General features: G+C 62.6%; 1 protein-coding gene across 1 annotated transcript in view; it reads left to right on the top strand.

Moving 5' to 3' along the window:
* The first annotated feature begins 5,701 nt into the window (after window positions 1-5,701).
* OPLAH (5-oxoprolinase, ATP-hydrolysing) overlaps window positions 5,702-17,162 on the top strand; it is a 53,634-nt gene continuing 42,173 nt past the window's right edge. Inside the window, exons 1-9 of the mRNA XM_045004808.1 lie at window positions 5,702-5,990; window positions 8,320-8,511; window positions 12,580-12,694; window positions 12,956-13,079; window positions 13,535-13,730; window positions 14,149-14,314; window positions 14,852-14,990; window positions 16,584-16,651; window positions 16,731-16,999. Coding sequence (XP_044860743.1) covers window positions 5,817-5,990; window positions 8,320-8,511; window positions 12,580-12,694; window positions 12,956-13,079; window positions 13,535-13,730; window positions 14,149-14,314; window positions 14,852-14,990; window positions 16,584-16,651; window positions 16,731-16,999 — 1,443 coding nt within the window. The 5' untranslated portion in view covers window positions 5,702-5,816. The remainder of the gene's footprint in view (window positions 5,991-8,319; window positions 8,512-12,579; window positions 12,695-12,955; window positions 13,080-13,534; window positions 13,731-14,148; window positions 14,315-14,851; window positions 14,991-16,583; window positions 16,652-16,730; window positions 17,000-17,162) is intronic.

Raw genomic sequence — 17,162 nt, 5'->3', positions numbered from 1 at the left:
TTAACATTTGTGAATGATCGAAGGGGCTTACCGGAGGCCGGAACCCGCCGAAAGGCTCTCTGAATGCACATTGCCGTGCGGTGAAAAGATTCCATGGGCAATATAGATTGTTGTTCTATGGTGGCAAAAGCTCCTGTCCCATATATTTGCTCAGCAGTATTCTGCGCGTTACCGAGTGCTAGGGCTGCCAATTTAAACTCATTATCCCATACCACGTATTGTGCAGGGGAAAGGATCATACGAAATAGATGTTTCCAGTCCTCCGGGATCATAGTATAACTATTGGCGATCCCTTCTATCATACCCTGCACATAAATGGAACGCAGCCCTGACTCACGTACCGCTTTGTTAAGCTCCCGAAGAATTGAGTACGGGAGGGTGGAGTGCCGAGCTACCACCTCACCTGCCTCATTGGGAGGGTCATAAGACAGAGGAAACACCAAAGGGACTTCTCCCTCCCATTGTTCCAATAAGGGGTCTTGTCCGCTTGCTCGCGCCGCCGCAAGGGCGGCGCAAACAGTGCCCTGATGAAGAGACTTCTGCCCCAGGGTGTCCACCACTGGTGTAGAAGTTTTTGGTGCTAAGGAAGGGGCCGGTGGGAGCACTCGGGGATATGCTGGAGGTGCCTCCACCGAGAGCAAGGGAGGTGCGGAGGGGGACGCCTCTTTTCGTAATCTCCCCACCGCAGCTGAACAGTGCTGCCAAAACAGAATATGTTGGATCTCGGCTCGAGGTTCCCGAAATAATGCCTCCCCGATCTTTATCCAATCGGAGTGGTCTAGGGAGCCTCGGTTCGAGTACCATGGGCACTTGTACTCAATTGCTCGGAGCAATTCCTCTAAGTGTCGTAACGATACTGCAGTACACCCGTCCTGTTTGATAAGTTTCAATAACTCTTTTGCATGATCTTTTTGCTCAATGGATAAGTCCCCCCCCATACTCACGAGGGAGCGCGTTGCGCTGTGGTGCACCAAGGCTAAGCCAGCCGATGAGTCGGGGGTCTTGTGTCTGGATCACGTCGGGGTCACCAGATGTAGTAACGGGAAACAGAGACGGTGCTGCAGAGAGGCGTCCTAGGAAAGTCCCGGACCTTTTCTTTTATTCCCTTTCTTACAGACAGGTTACTCATTACTACATGATTGACATCAAACAGGTTACTCATTACTACATGATTGATATACTTGTTTATTTCCTACTAATTGGTTAAGGCTGGCTTTCCTCAATGGGCCATTGTCTTGTGTCTTCCGTGTAACTAAGACTAGCATAACGGAGTGTACCTCCTGTACCGCACTATGAGGGGAACAATACCAAGGTTCAATGCAGGGACAGCGTGGTTTGCCAACACTTGTACCCACAGTTGCTCACATGGTGTGACGCTTCAAGTGCATGTTCATCATCAGTACTTGCTTTGGATATAAAACTGGTAATGTCACTTTTCCTCTCAGCTAATTTTTGCTTGAAAAAATCAACAGGCTTGTCGAGTTGTGCAGGATGCCTAGTTTCTAAATGGCACCAAAGTAGAGAAGGTTTCAGGCTGCTGTTTGCTAGAACATCACCACAAATCTCACACAGTGGTTTTGGACGTTTTTGGTCACCAATGCAGGTACAGCCATCTTTAATATAATTATCATATTTTCTTTTCTTTGTAAGTGACTTTCCAGGACCATCATGATCATTAGAAACCCAGCTTTTGCGTCTTTACACTTTCCTTTTTCAGCCACTTATTAATTGAACTTGTGTACAAAAGTTATGATAAAAATAACACAGAGAGAATCCTAACAACCAGCAAACTAGAAAACAAGAAGATTCACTCACCTCTCACTGAAGCAAAACAGCGCTCCAGAGAGAATGACTTAGTATTGAATTACTGAGGCTCCTTAACATTGCTACACTGGGACAAATTAGCCTGGACCACCCCCCACGTACAGTGTGGCCCCTGCTCACTCTGCCCCTCATGCCACCCAACTTCCTACATCTGCCAAGGACAGGGGTTCTAGCTGCTGCCCTGCCCACCACGGGGCTCAGGCTGCTGGTCCCACACCACGGTCTGGGCTGCCAGCTCTGCACTCTGTGGGGCTCAGGGGGCTGGACCCCGCTGACCAGGGCTCGGGCTGTCCACTCAGCGCTCCACTGAGCTCGGGCTGGCGGTCCCCACTGACCACTGGGGCTTGGGCTGCCGGCCTCCCCACTGACCAGGGCTTGGCTGCCTGCTGAGCGCTCCATGGGGCTCGGGCTGTCAGCCCTGCAGCCAGGTCCCACCTGCTGCCTCCCATGCCTGGGCTCCTCTGGCCGCCATTAGGGGAAATTTTTCTGGTGAACCCCCTGTAACGTTGTGTGAACCCGTTTGGGAACCATTGTATCTAGGTGATGGGATAAGAGTGTGACCGCGGCAGAGACCCCTGGAGGGCAGGTGTGACTGCTGCCTGGCTGCCTGTGCACAGAATGGCTGATACTCGGTATCCTGGCAACTGATGGCCAGAGCCTGTCCTCTGCAAGGAGCCAGCCGGAGGTGTTGGAGAACAAAGAGACCAGGTGACCTGTTTGCCCCGGAGCACGGAGGAGGGGCTGCTGAGATGATGGAAGAGGTCAGTCTCCTGGTTTGGGACTTGGGGGGAAGAGCCCAGGGCTCTGGATGCCCCCAAGATGGACTTTGCTGTAACTTCCTGATTTCTGTGCTAACAAGCTCTGTTCTACGCTGTGTTCCCGATGACTAATACAGCTTTTGTTTTACATGCTGGCTGAAAGTCACAGCTGACTGTGGAGTTGGGGAGCAGGGCTCTTTGGGGGTGTACAAGGTTTCCCCAGGGGTCCCACCCAGGGGGACTCGCTGCAGGGAGCTCACAGGGTGAATGGGGGCTGAATGCTCTGAAGTCAGACCCAGGAAGCACTGAAGCCAAGCCGGCTCCTTGCCCTGGGGCTAGTAGAAAGGTGATCCGATCTATCACCTCCAGAGAAAGGGAAGAGCCTAGAAGATGTGAAAGAAAATTTAGTTTGATAGTTTTCTGTCTGGTAAGAACTCACTTATCAATAGACACAGCTGGAGAACCCTTCTGTCTGTATAGATGTAGTTGTGAAATCCTTGCTTCTGTGTTGTTTTGTATGTTTGTTTGCATGGTCTCTGCCTGGTTCGGTGATTGTTTCTGTCTGCTGTATAATGAATTTTGTTGGGTGTAAACTAACGAAGGTGGTGGGATATAATTGGTTAGCTAATCATGTTACAATACGTTAGGATTGGTTAGGTAAATTTGAGTAGAATGATTGGTTACGGTATTGCTGAGAATATTACTATATAAATTAGGGGCAAACAGAAAGTAAGTTGGGATTCGAAAATAAGGAAAAGGAACCTGGATTTAAGCTTGCTGGAAGTTCACCCCAATAAACATTGAATTGTTTGCACCTTCGGACTTCGGGTCTTGTTGCTCTCTGTTCATGCGAGAAGGACCAGGGAAGTGGGAGGGTGAAGGAATAAGCTCTCTAACAATCACACCCGGCTGGCTTCCTGTGGAGAGTCGGTCATCCATGGTCCTCAGTTGCTAGGTACCAATGTCCGGGCAATTGGAGTGGCCGTTGTCTTTGCCTGGCTTTGCCTGGCTCTCCGTGGGGTCAGGCCCCAGACAGTCACACCTGGGTCTCTGCAATGAGTAAACCACCTTTTCCCCCCACCCAGTTAATCATGCAATGCATGGGGGAAACTGTGGCACACACAATACTCATCCAAAATATGAAAAATTCCCACTCTGTCACAAGGGGATTGATGGTCACAGCACAGTCCACTCTGCTCAGCCCAGAGTCCAGCCACGCAGCTGTCTGCCCCCCTCCTGACAGAGCCCAGACTGCCTCCTGCAGCCAGCACTTGCCCCACACCTCCCCAGTCCTTAGATCTTGAGCTGGGAGATTATTGCTCAGCTTCCGGAAGGAGAGGCTGGGAAGTCCTGTTGCTCTGGGGTGTTGGGAGCTGGGTATCGATGTCCTGGCAGCTGGATTTGCCATTGGCTTTTCAGAGGGTCCAGTGATCTGGGGAGTAAGACCCAGACAGCTGGGTGCCACCCACATTTGTCTCTTCGCCTGTGTCATGGACTCACAGATTGTGCCCACTCGTGGCCCCGTGCGGTCTATGGGGGGGGGCTTTCAGTGTGACAGCCCTTCTTGGGGGCCACTCTCTCGGGGTCAGGCCCCTCCACCTCCTGGAGCCGCACCTCTCTGAGCCTCAGCACGTCTGTCTCTGCCATGGGCCCCCTCAGGGAGTCCATGTGCTCTGGGCCCCCCGGGCCTCCTCACCCCAGAAGGGGTCGATGCCCCCTGTTCTCTAGCCCGGAGCGACTCTCAGCCAGCGTAACACAGGAGGGGTTATTGAGGGTTGAACCCAGCACAGGAAACTCTCAGGGCCTCAAGCCTGGCCTCCCGCAGCCCAGCACATCTCAGTCCCCCTGCATCCAGGGGGGCTCTGCCTGCTCCCCCTCTCCAGCCCCGAGCCCCCCTGCTTCCCAGCTGGGCCTCCGATATCCCAGCCCCAAGCCCCCTCTGTCCATTGTCTTCTCTTCAGGGAAACAGGGTCACCTGGGTCTCCTCTCCTCCCTTCTGTTCTCTGGCCCCTCTGGCTGGAACTGGCTGGTCAGGTCACCGGGGTCCTCTCCCCGCAGCCCATTGTCCTCCCACTGGCCAGAACCGGCTATGACTCCTGAGCTGGGTCTCCGGGTCACCAGTCGCTGGAGTCTCCATCCTCCTGGCCATTGGCCTGGGTCCCAAGTTCCCTCTCCCCTGTAGGGTGACCAGATGAGATGAAGAAAATATCGTGACACATGGGGGCGGGGGAGGCCGGCAGAGCAAAAAGAAAACAGTGCTGCTGGCAGAGCGAAATATCGGGACAACCACCCAAATATCAGGACGTCTGGTCACCCTAGTCCTCCTCACCTCGTTAAACCAGTAACACCCGGGGACACTGAGTCCCACCCCCTGTGCATGCAACCCACTGGACAACACGGAAAAAGCAGGAAAATCCCCCACTTCACACAGGCTGCCTGGAGAGCAAACAGCCCTTCCCACCCCAGGTAGCAATGCAGCATGCAGGGGAAACTGAGGCACACACAAGCCTCAACATAATTATTACCAAAAAATCCCACTTCTTCACCCCCCATCCCCAGCCGTCCCTCCCCTCCAGCCCCACCCCAAGCGCCAGTGCTCCAGTTCCATCCACTGCCTCAGTGTCCCTCCAAACCCCTCTGCTCCCGCCCCATCCCCCTCCCAAACACCGGATCACCGCGGCCCCACGGCTCAGCGAGACTGCGCCGACCCGGCCGCTCCCGCAGCAGCCCTGGCTCCCGGTAACCCGCTCCGGGCGCCGGCTGGCCGCAGGGGCCCCGGGCCGGGGCCCGGCGAGTCCCTGCCCGCGAGCGCTCGGGGTTGCGCCGCGCAGCGCTGGGGCCAGCGGTGAATTCTGGCCGGGCCAGCGGGTGCGGACTCCTCGAGTCCGGGCGGAGAAGCTGGCGGGGCTGGAGCCTGCAGCGGGGCTCGGCAGCCGCAGCGATCCAAGCGCAGCGAGAGCCCCCGCCGCCGCAGCCCGTCCAGCCTCGCCCCCTCCCCGGCGCCCCCAGCCCCGCCCCCTGGCTCCCAGCCCCACGGAGCGCGCCCCTCGGCCCCCGCGCGGCGCCTCTCCGGTGCCAGGCGGGGCGGGGCGGGGCGGGGCCGGGCCGGGCTCAGCTGGGCTCCGGGAGCAGGACCGGCCCGCTCCCCCCAGGGCTCGCCCGGAGCCAGCTGCTCCTTCTCCTCTGCCCGGAGCGCCCTGCGCCCGGCCCGGCTCCCCAGGCACCTCCCCAGCCATGGCCCCGCCGAGCCCCGGCAAGTTCCAGTTCGCCATTGACCGCGGGGGCACCTTCACCGACCTCTTCGCCCGCTGCCCCGGGGGCCGCGTCCGCGTGATGAAGCTGCTGTCCGAGAACCCGGCCAGCTACCGCGATGCGCCCACCGAGGGCATCCGCCGCGTCCTGCAGGAGGTGAGGGCAGGGCCCGGGCTAGGGCGGGTCGGGCCCGGCCAGGAGCCTGGAGCCGAGGTGCCCGCCCACCCCCTGGCACCTCAGCAGATCGGAGCGGGCCCCGGCTGCAGCCAGCTTGGCCCCAATAGCCCAGAGCAGCCTCTCGCCCCGCTGCCGGGATCGCAGCAGCCCGCAGCCTGCCTGTGGCTCTGCCCCGCTGCCAGCGCTGGCCGGTCTCCCTGTGAGCCGGCCCATGGGGAGGGGGGGGCGTTTTCCCCGGCCCAGCTGGGTTTCCTGCAGGAAGGAGGCGCGGGGTGCGAGACCCGGAGGGGGGGGGCGCTCTCCCGACAGATCTGACCCGCTGGGGGCCCAGCCAGCACCCCCTGTTCTCCCCAAGGCCTGGGTCTGCCTGAGGGAGGGGGGGAGACCTTGGCTGCGCCGGGTCATGGCTCATGAAGGGCCACCCAGCTTAGCCCTGGGCTGGGAAGCCAGGCTGGCTCCGGGGCAGGGCCGGGTTTACAATGGCGCCATGGAGCCGGGCCCATGCTGAAAAGGGGCCCCGAGACCCCGCTGGCTCCCCCCGCCCACCAGCTGGCCGAGGGCTCCTCTCTGCTACCTGCCCCCATCCCCTGCTGCTCCGGGCAGCCTCTGCTTCCCACCACCTGTGGGGCCCCGCTGGCTCCCGGGAGCTGAGCCACCTGGGGCTGCTGCAGAAGCCTGGCCAGTCTCAGCCAGTTGTGGGGTGGGGGCTTGGCTGGGCCCCTCCAGGCAAGTGGGTCTTAAGGGAGCCCAGCCGGGGCAGGTCCTGGCCTGGCTGATCCCACCGCTCCCGAGGGGCCAGAGCGATTCCCGGCCCCGGGACCAGCCCTGGCTGCGCTGCCGGCTCAGTCGGGCAGACACAGTCGCCTCCCAGCAGGGCCAGTGAGTGTGGCCGGGAGGCAGGGCGTGGGGTAGTGGGTCTGTGAGGAGTATGGGAGTGTGTTGGGGCACTCGGGAGTGGGGGGTGTTGTCAGATGCTACCGGCGTGGTGCTCTGCTTTGTTCAATGTTGCTATCAATCGGCTGCGTGCGTGTTCCCTCTGTGTGCTGCCCCAGCTCTGCACAGGTCGCTGACCCAGCAGACCCGAGAGAACCCCCAAAGACCACAGACTCTAGTAAGGTACAAAGGAACCCGAGCCAGGTTTATTGTCAAACGAAGCACAATGATAGTTCCCTCTAGATTTTACTCTACAGGACATACTACGAGTATGTGCCCCCTGGCAATGGACTCAGCTCAGTCAGTGGCAGGACTTTCCACTGCCCCCTAGGCTGGACAAAGACACCGTCCCAGGGGTACATTCTTATCCACGGGTACAAACACGTTACACATCACTCCTGACGTATTGAGGTGCAACCCTTCTATGCAGCAAGGTGCCACCTCTCACCTTGTACATGTTGGTTCGAACAAAACAACCCCATCCATCATATTCCCCTTTTGGCCCTGTCATTGGGATGGGTCGGCCTGTTCCTTGTTATCTGTGTGGAGTGTACGAGTGTGCAAATGTTCTGATCTCTGGTGTCCAGTACCTGTTAGGTATGTTTCTGTTTGCAGCATCAGCCCTTTCCTTGCCAGCTCCTGTGAGCAGGGCCTGCCTCTGGCTCACAGCTTCACTTTGCTTTATGTTAGCAAAGTCTTGCCCATTACTTTAGATCAGGCCTCAGGCCTCATACCAGGCCTCTGATACCAAGGTTTATATCTCAGGGCCTCCTCTTACTACCGGGGGTGCTGGGCAGTTGTGGGGCTGTGGGCAGGGGTGGTGTTGTGCAGGGCGCTGTGCATTTGTGGGTGGGTCTGGGGGTGGTGCTAGGCAGAGGGAGTTGGGGGGGCTCGGGCTATAGGGAGTCGGGGGGTGTTGGGCGGGGGGAGGGGGGGCTGTGTGCAGTGGCATAGGCCCACCCCCGAGGGGAAGGGACAGGCTGGCAGCACAGGGCCGGGTGGGCCACTGTGCATCTGGCAACTGGTGATTTGTACCTAGTGCCCTGCACTGGGCTGGGCGGAGCAGGGCCGCCCCTGCCATGCCATGCCCCATTGCCCCTGGCTGGCCCCTCGCTCCGGGGACTGACCTCCCCACGCCAGGCTCCACTGCCTCCATGGGGGCCCACAAATATATTTGGCACCAGGCCCAGAAAAGGTTAATCCGGCCCTGCTCCAGGGGTGTTTGTAGCTCTTCCACTGGCTCGCTGGATCACCTTGGACCTGGGGACAGTGACTCTCCTCTCCTGGGCTCATGGGCACGAGATGATCTGAGCTCCATGGAGGGTGTTACTGGCTGTGGAAGGAGACTGCCTGCAGTGACAGGAGCTTCCCCCAGGAATGTGGCACTCCCTTTCCCCCCGACCACCCTCTGGATGCATCGCGGATAGAGTGGATCCGCATGGGGACCACGGTGGCCACCAACGCCCTGCTGGAGCGCAAGGGGGAGCGGATCGCCCTGCTGATCACCAAGGGCTTCCGGGATCTCCTGCACATCGGCAACCAGGCCCGGCCCAGAATCTTTGACCTGGTGAGTCCCCAGCCCTGCCTCCTTCTCTGTGCCTCTCCTGGGCCAGGCTCCTACTGCTGACAGGGCTTCGTATGGCCTTGGGTTCCAAGTGTGGCCAGGGCAAGGAGCTCCTGGGTCCAGGAGCATCTGGAATCTGGGCAGGAGTCTCCTGCCTGCTCTGTCTCTGAGTAAACCAGCCCCCCACTGACCCCAGGGCCCCTTTCCCACATGCCAGGGGCAGCCGGGCAGGGCGGGGTGCGTGCTGCACCTGGTGATTGGCTGGCGCAGCCGGAGCAAAGCTGTGTTGTTCCAGCCGGCGGGGTGCTCTCCTGAATCCAGCACTTGAGGCCCTGGGGGAATCGTTCTTCGGGAGGGCCCTGTCCACTGACCCACAGACAATGTCCTTGGGAACCCAGTGCAAGGGGCCTATTGTTTGGAAGGAGTCTGGGCTGGATTCCACAGCTAATCTCTGGCTGCAGGACCCGCCCCCCTTTATCTGCACTCGGTTGGCTGTGGGGCCACGTGGCAGCTGCGGCTGCTCCAGCCCTACCCACAGATCCTCCCAACTCTTGCCAGGAGGCTCCCCCACCCCTGCTGCTTGCACATGGTCTGGGTTGAGCTTTTAATCCCCTGGGTTTCTCCTGCAGCTCCCTCCCTTCCCCCGGCCCAGGGGAAGGAGCTGCCTCTCCACAAAACCCTTTGCTCTTTGAGTGTCACAGAGTTTGGGAGAGACAAGGCCTTGCACCCCCGGCTTCCTGCGATTCACCGGGACTCTCAGCCAGTCGGTAAAACAGAAGGTTTATTTGGACGACAGGAACCCAGTCCAAGACAGGTCTTGCCGGTACAGACAACAGGATCCCCCAATTAGGTCCATCTGGGGCCCCAGGGAGGCCACAGCCCCGTTGGGAAGCCCAAGCCCCCTCAGGGTGCCCCTCTCCATTTCCCAGCCAGCTCCAAACTGAAACCCCCCAGCCTCTCACTCAGCCTGCCCCCCGGCTCCTCCCCGCTGGCTCCTCCCCCAGCCTTTGTCCAGTGTCCTGGGCAGAGGTGTCACCTGGCCTCCCACCCCACTCCTGGGGTCTCAGTTTACATGCTCAGGTATCTCCCTTCCCCAAGGCCCCCCTCAGTCAGGTCCATCTTGGGGGGCCAGGGGAGGCCAGGGGCCTGTCTGGCCTCCCCTCCATTTTCCCAGCCAGCTCCAAACTGAAACCCCCTCCAGCCCCTCCTCTGGCCTTTGTCTCTTTCCCGGGCCAGGAGGCCACCTGATCTCTTTGTTCTCCAACACCTTCAGTTGGCACCTTTGCAGGTGAGGCCCAGGCTGTCAGTTGCCAGGAGACAGAGTGTCAAGTATCAGGGGGTTGCCCTGTTAGTCCGTATCCACAAAAACAGCAAGGAGTCCTGTGGCACCTTAAAGATTAACAGATTTAGTCTTTAAGATTTAGAAGACAGGATGCTGGCCATTCTCTGTGCAGACCCGTTCACACCCCTGCCCTCTAGGGCTCTGCAACAATCGCACCCCCTTATCCCACCACCTAGAGACTTAAGAACTGCAGAGGGGACACTGAGGCACCCACACAGTATTCAGAGAAAACATTAAGAACATTCCCACTTTGTCACAGTCTGTATCCACAAAAGCAACAAAGAAGTGGCTTTTTTACCCACACAATCTTATGCCCAAATAAATCCATTAGTCTTTAAGGTATCCCTTTAAAGGGGGGAGGGATAGCTCAGTGGTTTGAGCATTGGCCTGCTAAAGCCAGGGTTGTAAATTCAATCCTTGAGGAGGCCACTTAGGGATCTGGGGCAAAAATGGGTCCTGCTAGTGAAGGCAGGAGGCTGGACTCAATGACCTTTCAAGGTCCCTTCCAGTTCTAGGAGATTGGTATATCTCCAATTATTATCTTTATTACCAGACTCCTTGTTATTTTAATCTCCTGGGTTTCTCCTGCAGCGACCCCCCCCCCCCCCAACCCAGGGGAAGGAGCTCCCGCTCCACAAAACCCTTTGATCGCTGAGCTTCTACAGATCAAGCCTGGGGAGCCCTCCAGGTGTCTCTGGCGGGTGCTGATGGGCGGCTGCCTGGAGGCATCTGGCTGGGGGAAATGACCACGCACCCCAGGGGTGACCCCAGAGAGCCCCAGTCCAGGTGGCTCGGTCACTGAGTGCCACCGGGGGGGGGGGGTGTTGTGTGCTGGCTGTCGGCTCTGGGGCCTGTTCTAGATGGGAGGGTCTGGTGGGACTGGACTGAGGGTATGGCTACACTTGCAGCTGTACAGCGCTGCCGCGGGAGCGCTTTGAAGTGTGAGTGTGGTCGCGGCGCCATCGCTGGGAGAGAGCTCTCAGGTACGCCACTTCCCCGTGGGGATTAGCTTACAGCGCTGGGGCACTGTTTACACTGGCGCTTTGCAGCGCTGGAACTGGCTGCGCTCAGGGGGGGTGTTTTTTCACACCCCTGAGCGAGAAACTTGCAGCGCTGTAAAGCACCAGTGTAGCCAAGGCCTGACCCACCGTCTCCCTTCGGGTATGTCCACACAGCGGTCGGCTGACTCAGGGCCCCGGGCTCCACACACAGTGCAGACGTTTGGCCTTGTGTCACGGAGTCCCCGGGCGCTGCTCTGGAACTGCTCCCCACCAAGCCAGGCAGGACTCTGGGGAGCTTCCTCTCCCTTGGAGCAGCCTGTCTGCAGGGCAAGAAGCTCCCATGGCTTCACCTCCTGGGTCTCTCCTTGGAGCATTCAGCATCCTCTGCCCCTCTGTGCGCTTCCCACAGCGAGTCCCCCCAGCGGGGTCCTGGGGAAGCCAGAGGGTCCTGCCCCCCCACTCTGCAGTCAGACGTGACTCTCAGCCAGCCAGTAAAACAGAAGGTTTATTTAGACGACAGGAACACAGTCCAGGACAGGGCTTGCCAGTACAGACAACAGGATCCCCCAATTAGGTCCATCTGGGGGCCCCAGGGAGGCCACAGCCCCGTTGGGAAGCCCAAGCCCGATCCGGGCCCCCCTCCATTTCCCAGCCAGCTCCAAACTGAAACTCCCCCCAGCCTCTCACTCAGCCTCCCCCCCGGCTCCTCCCCCCTGGCTCCTCCCCCAGCCTTTGTCCAGTGTCCCGGGCAGAGGTGTCACCTGGCCTCCCACCCCACTCCTGGGGTCTCAGTTTACATGCTCAGGTATCTCCGTTCCCCAAGGCAGCCAGTCCCAGCACAACTCCCCTGCAACCTTCCCCGGTCAATACTCCCCCTCAGCACTCACAGACACAGCCAGAACATTCCCACTTCGTCACTCCTTGGGCTGAAGGCTAGGATCCGAGACCTCCCCCGCCGAGTCAGAGCCCAGCTCCAGCCCGAGTGGGAACGTCTGCACTGCTACTGTTAGCTCCGTAGTGCGGGCCCGAGGCAGCTGTCTCGGGTCCTGAGCCGGTACCACGGGTGGTTTGCTGTGTAGACGTACCCTTAGCCTCTCTGGGGCGAGAGGGGTTAAACTCCTGTGTGATGGTGCCGCTGGGACACTGGGTTGGGAGGGAGAGATCAGAGCCCTGGAGCCCTGAGCAGCTGGTCCTGGTGGGGCCCTGACTGACTGCAGCAAGGAGCCGGAGCTGGAGCCGGAGCCAGGGCGGGGGAGTCGCCTCCAGGACCATCTGGAAGGGGGAAGCTCCTGAGGCTGAACCGGGGGCCTCCCATGCCAGGGGGCCAGGCGGGAGCAGGGCCTGGGACTCAGCCCCTCACCAGGGGTGGGCGGGTGGTGGGCGGGAGTTGTGGGGAGCCGGAGCAGCGGAGAGAGACCTGGGTCACTGGGGTGCGGCAGGACGTGGTGGGGCTGGGGAGTGGGGACCCCAATGTACACCCCCTTCAGCCCCCGAGGAAAGCGCTTGGAGGGTGGGGGGTGGCAGCAGGAGACCAGAGTGGTGGAGTGAACTGCAGCAAGGAGGGGGAGGATGAGCCCCCTGCCCCCTAGCGTGGTGGGACGAGAGCCAATCCCTGGGTCTGCCCCAGACCATGCGGGGGACGCGTGACTGGCCCTGCCCTGGGGCTGGTCTCCACACTCCAGCCCCCCAGCCTGGCAGTGACCGGGCCCCTCTCTGTCGGTTCCCCAGGAGGTGGCAGTGCCCGAGGTGCTGTATGAGGAGGTGGTTGAGGTGGACGAGCGGCTGATCCTGCACCGCGCCGGCTGCCAGCTCCCTGGGGCCGAGCCCGGCCAGGCGCTCTCAGGTAGGTGTTTGGAGCCGGCCGGAGGGCAGCAGAGACAGGGGGCAGTCAGGGCCGGCTGGACTGCCCCCCGCCCCCGGTGCATACCCAGGGCAGTGCCATGGAGGGGGCTCAGCCATGCACCTTTGGTGTCTTCCCAATGCCCCAGTTCCCCTCCCCACATTGCCCTGCTCTCTGTCCCTCTGCCCCGTGGCCTCCAGAGGGGGATTGGGGCTGCGGTTTGCATGTGTGGGCCCCTCTACCGTGGCTCCGTCTTCTCCCCAGGCGTGACGGGGGATTCGCTGGTGGTGCAGCGCCCCGTGGACCTGGCCATGCTGCGGAGAGAGCTGCAGCGGCTGCTGGCGCGGGGGATCCGGAGCCTGGCCGTGGTGCTCCTGCACTCCTACGCGTGAGTCCCTCCGGGTGGGCGCTAGGCCCCCTGTCGCCTACATGGCCCCGAGTGCGGTGACATGCTGGGGGGCGGGGGGCATCCCCAAGGGCACGGGGTAGACACGGGCAGGGGTGAGATGAGCACTGGGCTCAGCCTAGACCCGAGTGGGTGCTGGTCCCCACCCCACTCGCGGTGCTCGGAGCCACTCCGGGCTGGAGCCTGCACCTCCAAACCCAAGGCTGGGCTTGGCATGTGCCTGGGGAGCAGGTCAGCCTTGTGCCACCCCCACACTGGGCACTGCCCGGCTCGGTGTCCCACCAGCGCCCCTGCTCAGCTGCTAGCATGGCCCTGCCCCAGCGGGCTGGGAAGCTCTCCCGTCTGGCTTGGGGCGGGGCTGCCCTGCTCTGAGGAAACGGGCGCCTCTGCCCCACGGCTCTCCCCAGGCCCCTGACTCCACTCTCTCTCCCTGGCAGCTGGCCAGCCCATGAGCAGCAGGTGGGGGCGCTGGCCCGGGAGCTGGGCTTCCAGCACGTGTCTCTGTCCTCCTCGGTGATGCCCATGGTGCGGGTGGTGCCGCGCGGGTACACCGCCTGCGCCGACGCCTACCTGACCCCCTGCATCCACCGCTACCTGGATGGCTTCCGCACCAGCTTCACCCCACAGCTCCAGGTGAGCATGGCAGCACATCGCCTCCAGGGGCCTGCCGTGCCCTGACTGCCCCAGCGGCTGGGCGGGTATTGCCCTGAACCGCCCCCCGGGGCTGCCCCACCCACCCAGGCAGACGTGGCTCTTCGCCTCCCCACATGGCCACTCCCGGCTCCTGCACATGGACTCATCTGCTCCCCTCTTCTGCGCCTGGTCCGTGTCCCCGTGCCAGGGCCCCTCTCCCTGCCGGGGGCACATCCCAGAGCCCTTCCCTGGCTCCAGCCTCTGTCCCAGGGCCCGTCCCAGTTCTGCTGGCCTTGTGAACCCACCCTGGCACTGCCTGTCACCCAGCTGGGGACCCCGGTTCCTGCTCCATGCAGGGCCCCACCCCCTCGTCCCACCTGGCTCCAGGCTCACCCGCTCTCTCTGGCTCCCCCTGCAGGACACCCAGGTGCTCTTCATGCGCTCCGACGGGGGCCTGACCCCCATGGGGCAGTTCAGTGGCTCCAGGGCCATCCTGTCTGGCCCCGCCGGCGGCGTTGTGGGCTACGCAGTCACCACCTACAGCCAGGAGGACGGGCAGCCTGTGATCGGCTTCGACATGGGAGGTGGGTGCCGCCTGCAGGGGGGGGTCTCTCCCTGTGACTGGAGTGGGAAGGGTCCGAGCTCCTTTGAACGCGGTGGGGGACCCTGGCTCCCCCAGATGGGCTCCCCTAGGGCAGGCGAGGCCCGGTGCTGGGCAGGGGCCGGGGAAGCCGCCCAGAGGATTCAGGGGGTCCCTGCCGCCGAATTGCTGCCGAAGACCCAGCACTTCGGCGGCGGGTCCCGGAGCAGAAGGATCCCCCCACCCACCGCTGAATTGCCGCTGAAGACCTGGAGCGGAAGAAGCTCCGGGGGCCCAGACCCCGTGAGAGTTTTCTGGGGCCCCCGGAGAGAGTGAAGGACCCCGCTCCAGGGGCCCTGAAAAACTCTCGTGGGGGTCTCTGTGGGGCCCGGGGCCTGGGGCAAATTGCCCCACTTGCGCCCCCCCGGGCGGCCCTGTGTCGCTCTGGCCCGGGCAGGCTGCAGGCCCTTGGGATGGAGCCAGCTCTGAGCCAGGCCCTGGCTGGGGCCTGGGGCAAGTGGCTGAGCTGTGACCCCCGCAGGCACCTCGACGGACGTCAGCCGCTACGCCGGCGAGTACGAGCACGTCTTCGAGGCGACCACGGCCGGGATCCGCATCCAGGCCCCCCAGCTGGACATCAACACCGTGGCGGCTGGCGGCGGCTCCATGCTCTTCTTCCGGTGGGTGCCTTTCCCTGCCCCGCCACTCCTGGGGAGCTTCCCCCAGGCTGGGGTTCAGGGACCCGGGCTGGCTCAGGTGGGTTCTGCTGCTGTGGGGCCCTGACTCCCCTTACAAAGGGGGTGAGCCTCCCACACCCCTCAGTGACACCCGTCCAGGCCTAGCAACCCCAGTCCTGCTTGTGGGCCAAGAGAGGGCCCCCAAGTGTGGGGCTGGCTCTGGGGGCTGCTTCGCCTGCTGCTCAAGGGACTGGATGGGCCGTTCTTTTTCCAAGTGCTCTGACGTTCCTGGCCCAAGGGGCTGTGCTTTGAGCTTCAGCATCCAGCCCCTGGACATCGGCCATTCCTGGTTCCAGCCCCGTCCCGGCTCCTTCTCCCCTCCCCACGCTGGGGGTGTAACGTGGCACCCCACAGGCTAAGCAGCGTCAGGGCAGCTCCGAGATCTACACACGCTCGGCTACTGCTGGGGGCCGTGCTGCATCCCATTTCCCCTCAACAGGGGGCGCTCTCCTCTGCGTCAGCGCTGACCCCGATGCCCCAGCCTGGCGCTAGGGGCGCTGTGCTGCCCGGTGGAGGCTCAGTAGGGGGCGCTCTCCCCCGGGTCTGTCCCCGATGCCCCAGCCTGGCTCTAGGGGCGCTGTGCTGCCCGGGGGGGGCTCAGTAGGGGGCGCTCTCCCCCGGGTCTGTCCCCGATGCCCCAGCCTGGCGCTAGGGGCGCTGTGCTGCCTGGTGGGGGGCTCAGTAGGGGGTGCTCTCCCCCGGGTCTGACCCCGATGCCCCAGCCTGGCGCTAGGGGCGCTGTGCTGCCCGGGGGGGGGCTCAGTAGGGGGCGCTCTCCCCCGGGTCTGTCCCCGATGCCCCAGCCTGGCGCTAGGGGCGCTGTGCTGCCCGGTGGGGGCTCAGTAGGGGGCGCTCTCCCCCGGGTCTGTCCCCGATGCCCCAGCCTGGCGCTAGGGGCGCTGTGCTGCCCGGTGGGGGCTCAGTAGGGGGCGCTCTCCCCCGGGTCTGTCCCCGATGCCCCAGCCTGGCGCTAGGGGCGCTGTGCTGCCCGGGGGGGGGGGGCTCAGTAGGGGGCGCTCTCCCCCGGGTCTGTCCCCGATGCCCCAGCCTGGCGCTAGGGGCGCTGTGCTGCCCGGGGGGGGGCTCAGTAGGGGGCGCTCTCCCCCGGGTCTGTGCCGGATGCCCCAGCCTGGCGCTAGGGGCGCTGTGCTGCCCGGGGGGGGCTCAGTAGGGGGCGCTCTCCCCCGGGTCTGTCCCCGATGCCCCAGCCTGGCGCTAGGGGCGCTGTGCTGCCCGGGGGGGGCTCAGTAGGGGGCGCTCTCCCCCGGGTCTGACCCCGATGCCCCAGCCTGGCGCTAGGGGCACCTAACAGGGCTTCTGGTACTTCCCGGGGCTGGCGCGTGACCCGCACTGTCCCTGCCTGCGTCCGATCTAGGTCACCGTTTTCCTACTTCCCTCTTGCCCATGTGCCCTCAGCTGGACCCAGGCTTCTCCTTCACTCCCTGCCCCAAATGCAGGGCGCTCCCGCTGCGTGGGGCTGCCCTGCCTGCCCCGGGGCCGCGCTGCCGTAACGCGTCTCCCTTCTCTCCCCTCCAGGTCTGGGCTGTTTGTGGTTGGTCCTGAGTCTGCGGGGGCCCATCCTGGCCCCGCCTGCTACCGGAAGGGTGAGGCCGGGGCTCTGCTGTGCCGGGGCGTGTCCGGGTGGGCTGGTGAGCGGCAGCGACTGACCCCTTGTCCTTGCAGGGGGGCCCCTGACAGTGACCGACGCCAGCCTGTGCCTGGGCCGCCTGCTGCCCCATTACTTCCCCCACATCTTCGGGCCGGGTGAGGACCAGCCGCTGTCGCGGGACGCCACCCTGCAGGGCTTCCAGGAGCTCACTGCCCGCGTGAACGCCTTTCCGGCCAGCCAGGCGCCAGGCCCCCGCTCCCCTCTCACCGTGGAGGAGGTGGCCATGGGCTTCATCCAGGTGGCCAACGAGGCCATGTGCCGGGCCATCCGTTCCCTGACCCAGGTAGGGGTGGGACAGTGCTGCAGCCTCTCAGCCCCACGATGGTGACACCTGCCCCCGCCTCTCCCCAGAGCCGGCAGGGCCTTTCCTCCCCCCACCCCCTGGGCAGATGCCCCGGAGTCCCCCACCCCTGCTCCCCTGCCTGCATTGGGAGCAGAGCCAGGCT

This window comes from Mauremys mutica, chromosome 2 (genome assembly GCF_020497125.1).
Source record: "Mauremys mutica isolate MM-2020 ecotype Southern chromosome 2, ASM2049712v1, whole genome shotgun sequence".
NCBI lineage: Eukaryota > Metazoa > Chordata > Testudines > Geoemydidae > Mauremys > Mauremys mutica.
The sequence above is the reverse complement of the archived record's forward strand: the minus strand, read 5'-3'. Positions and strand labels throughout refer to the sequence as shown.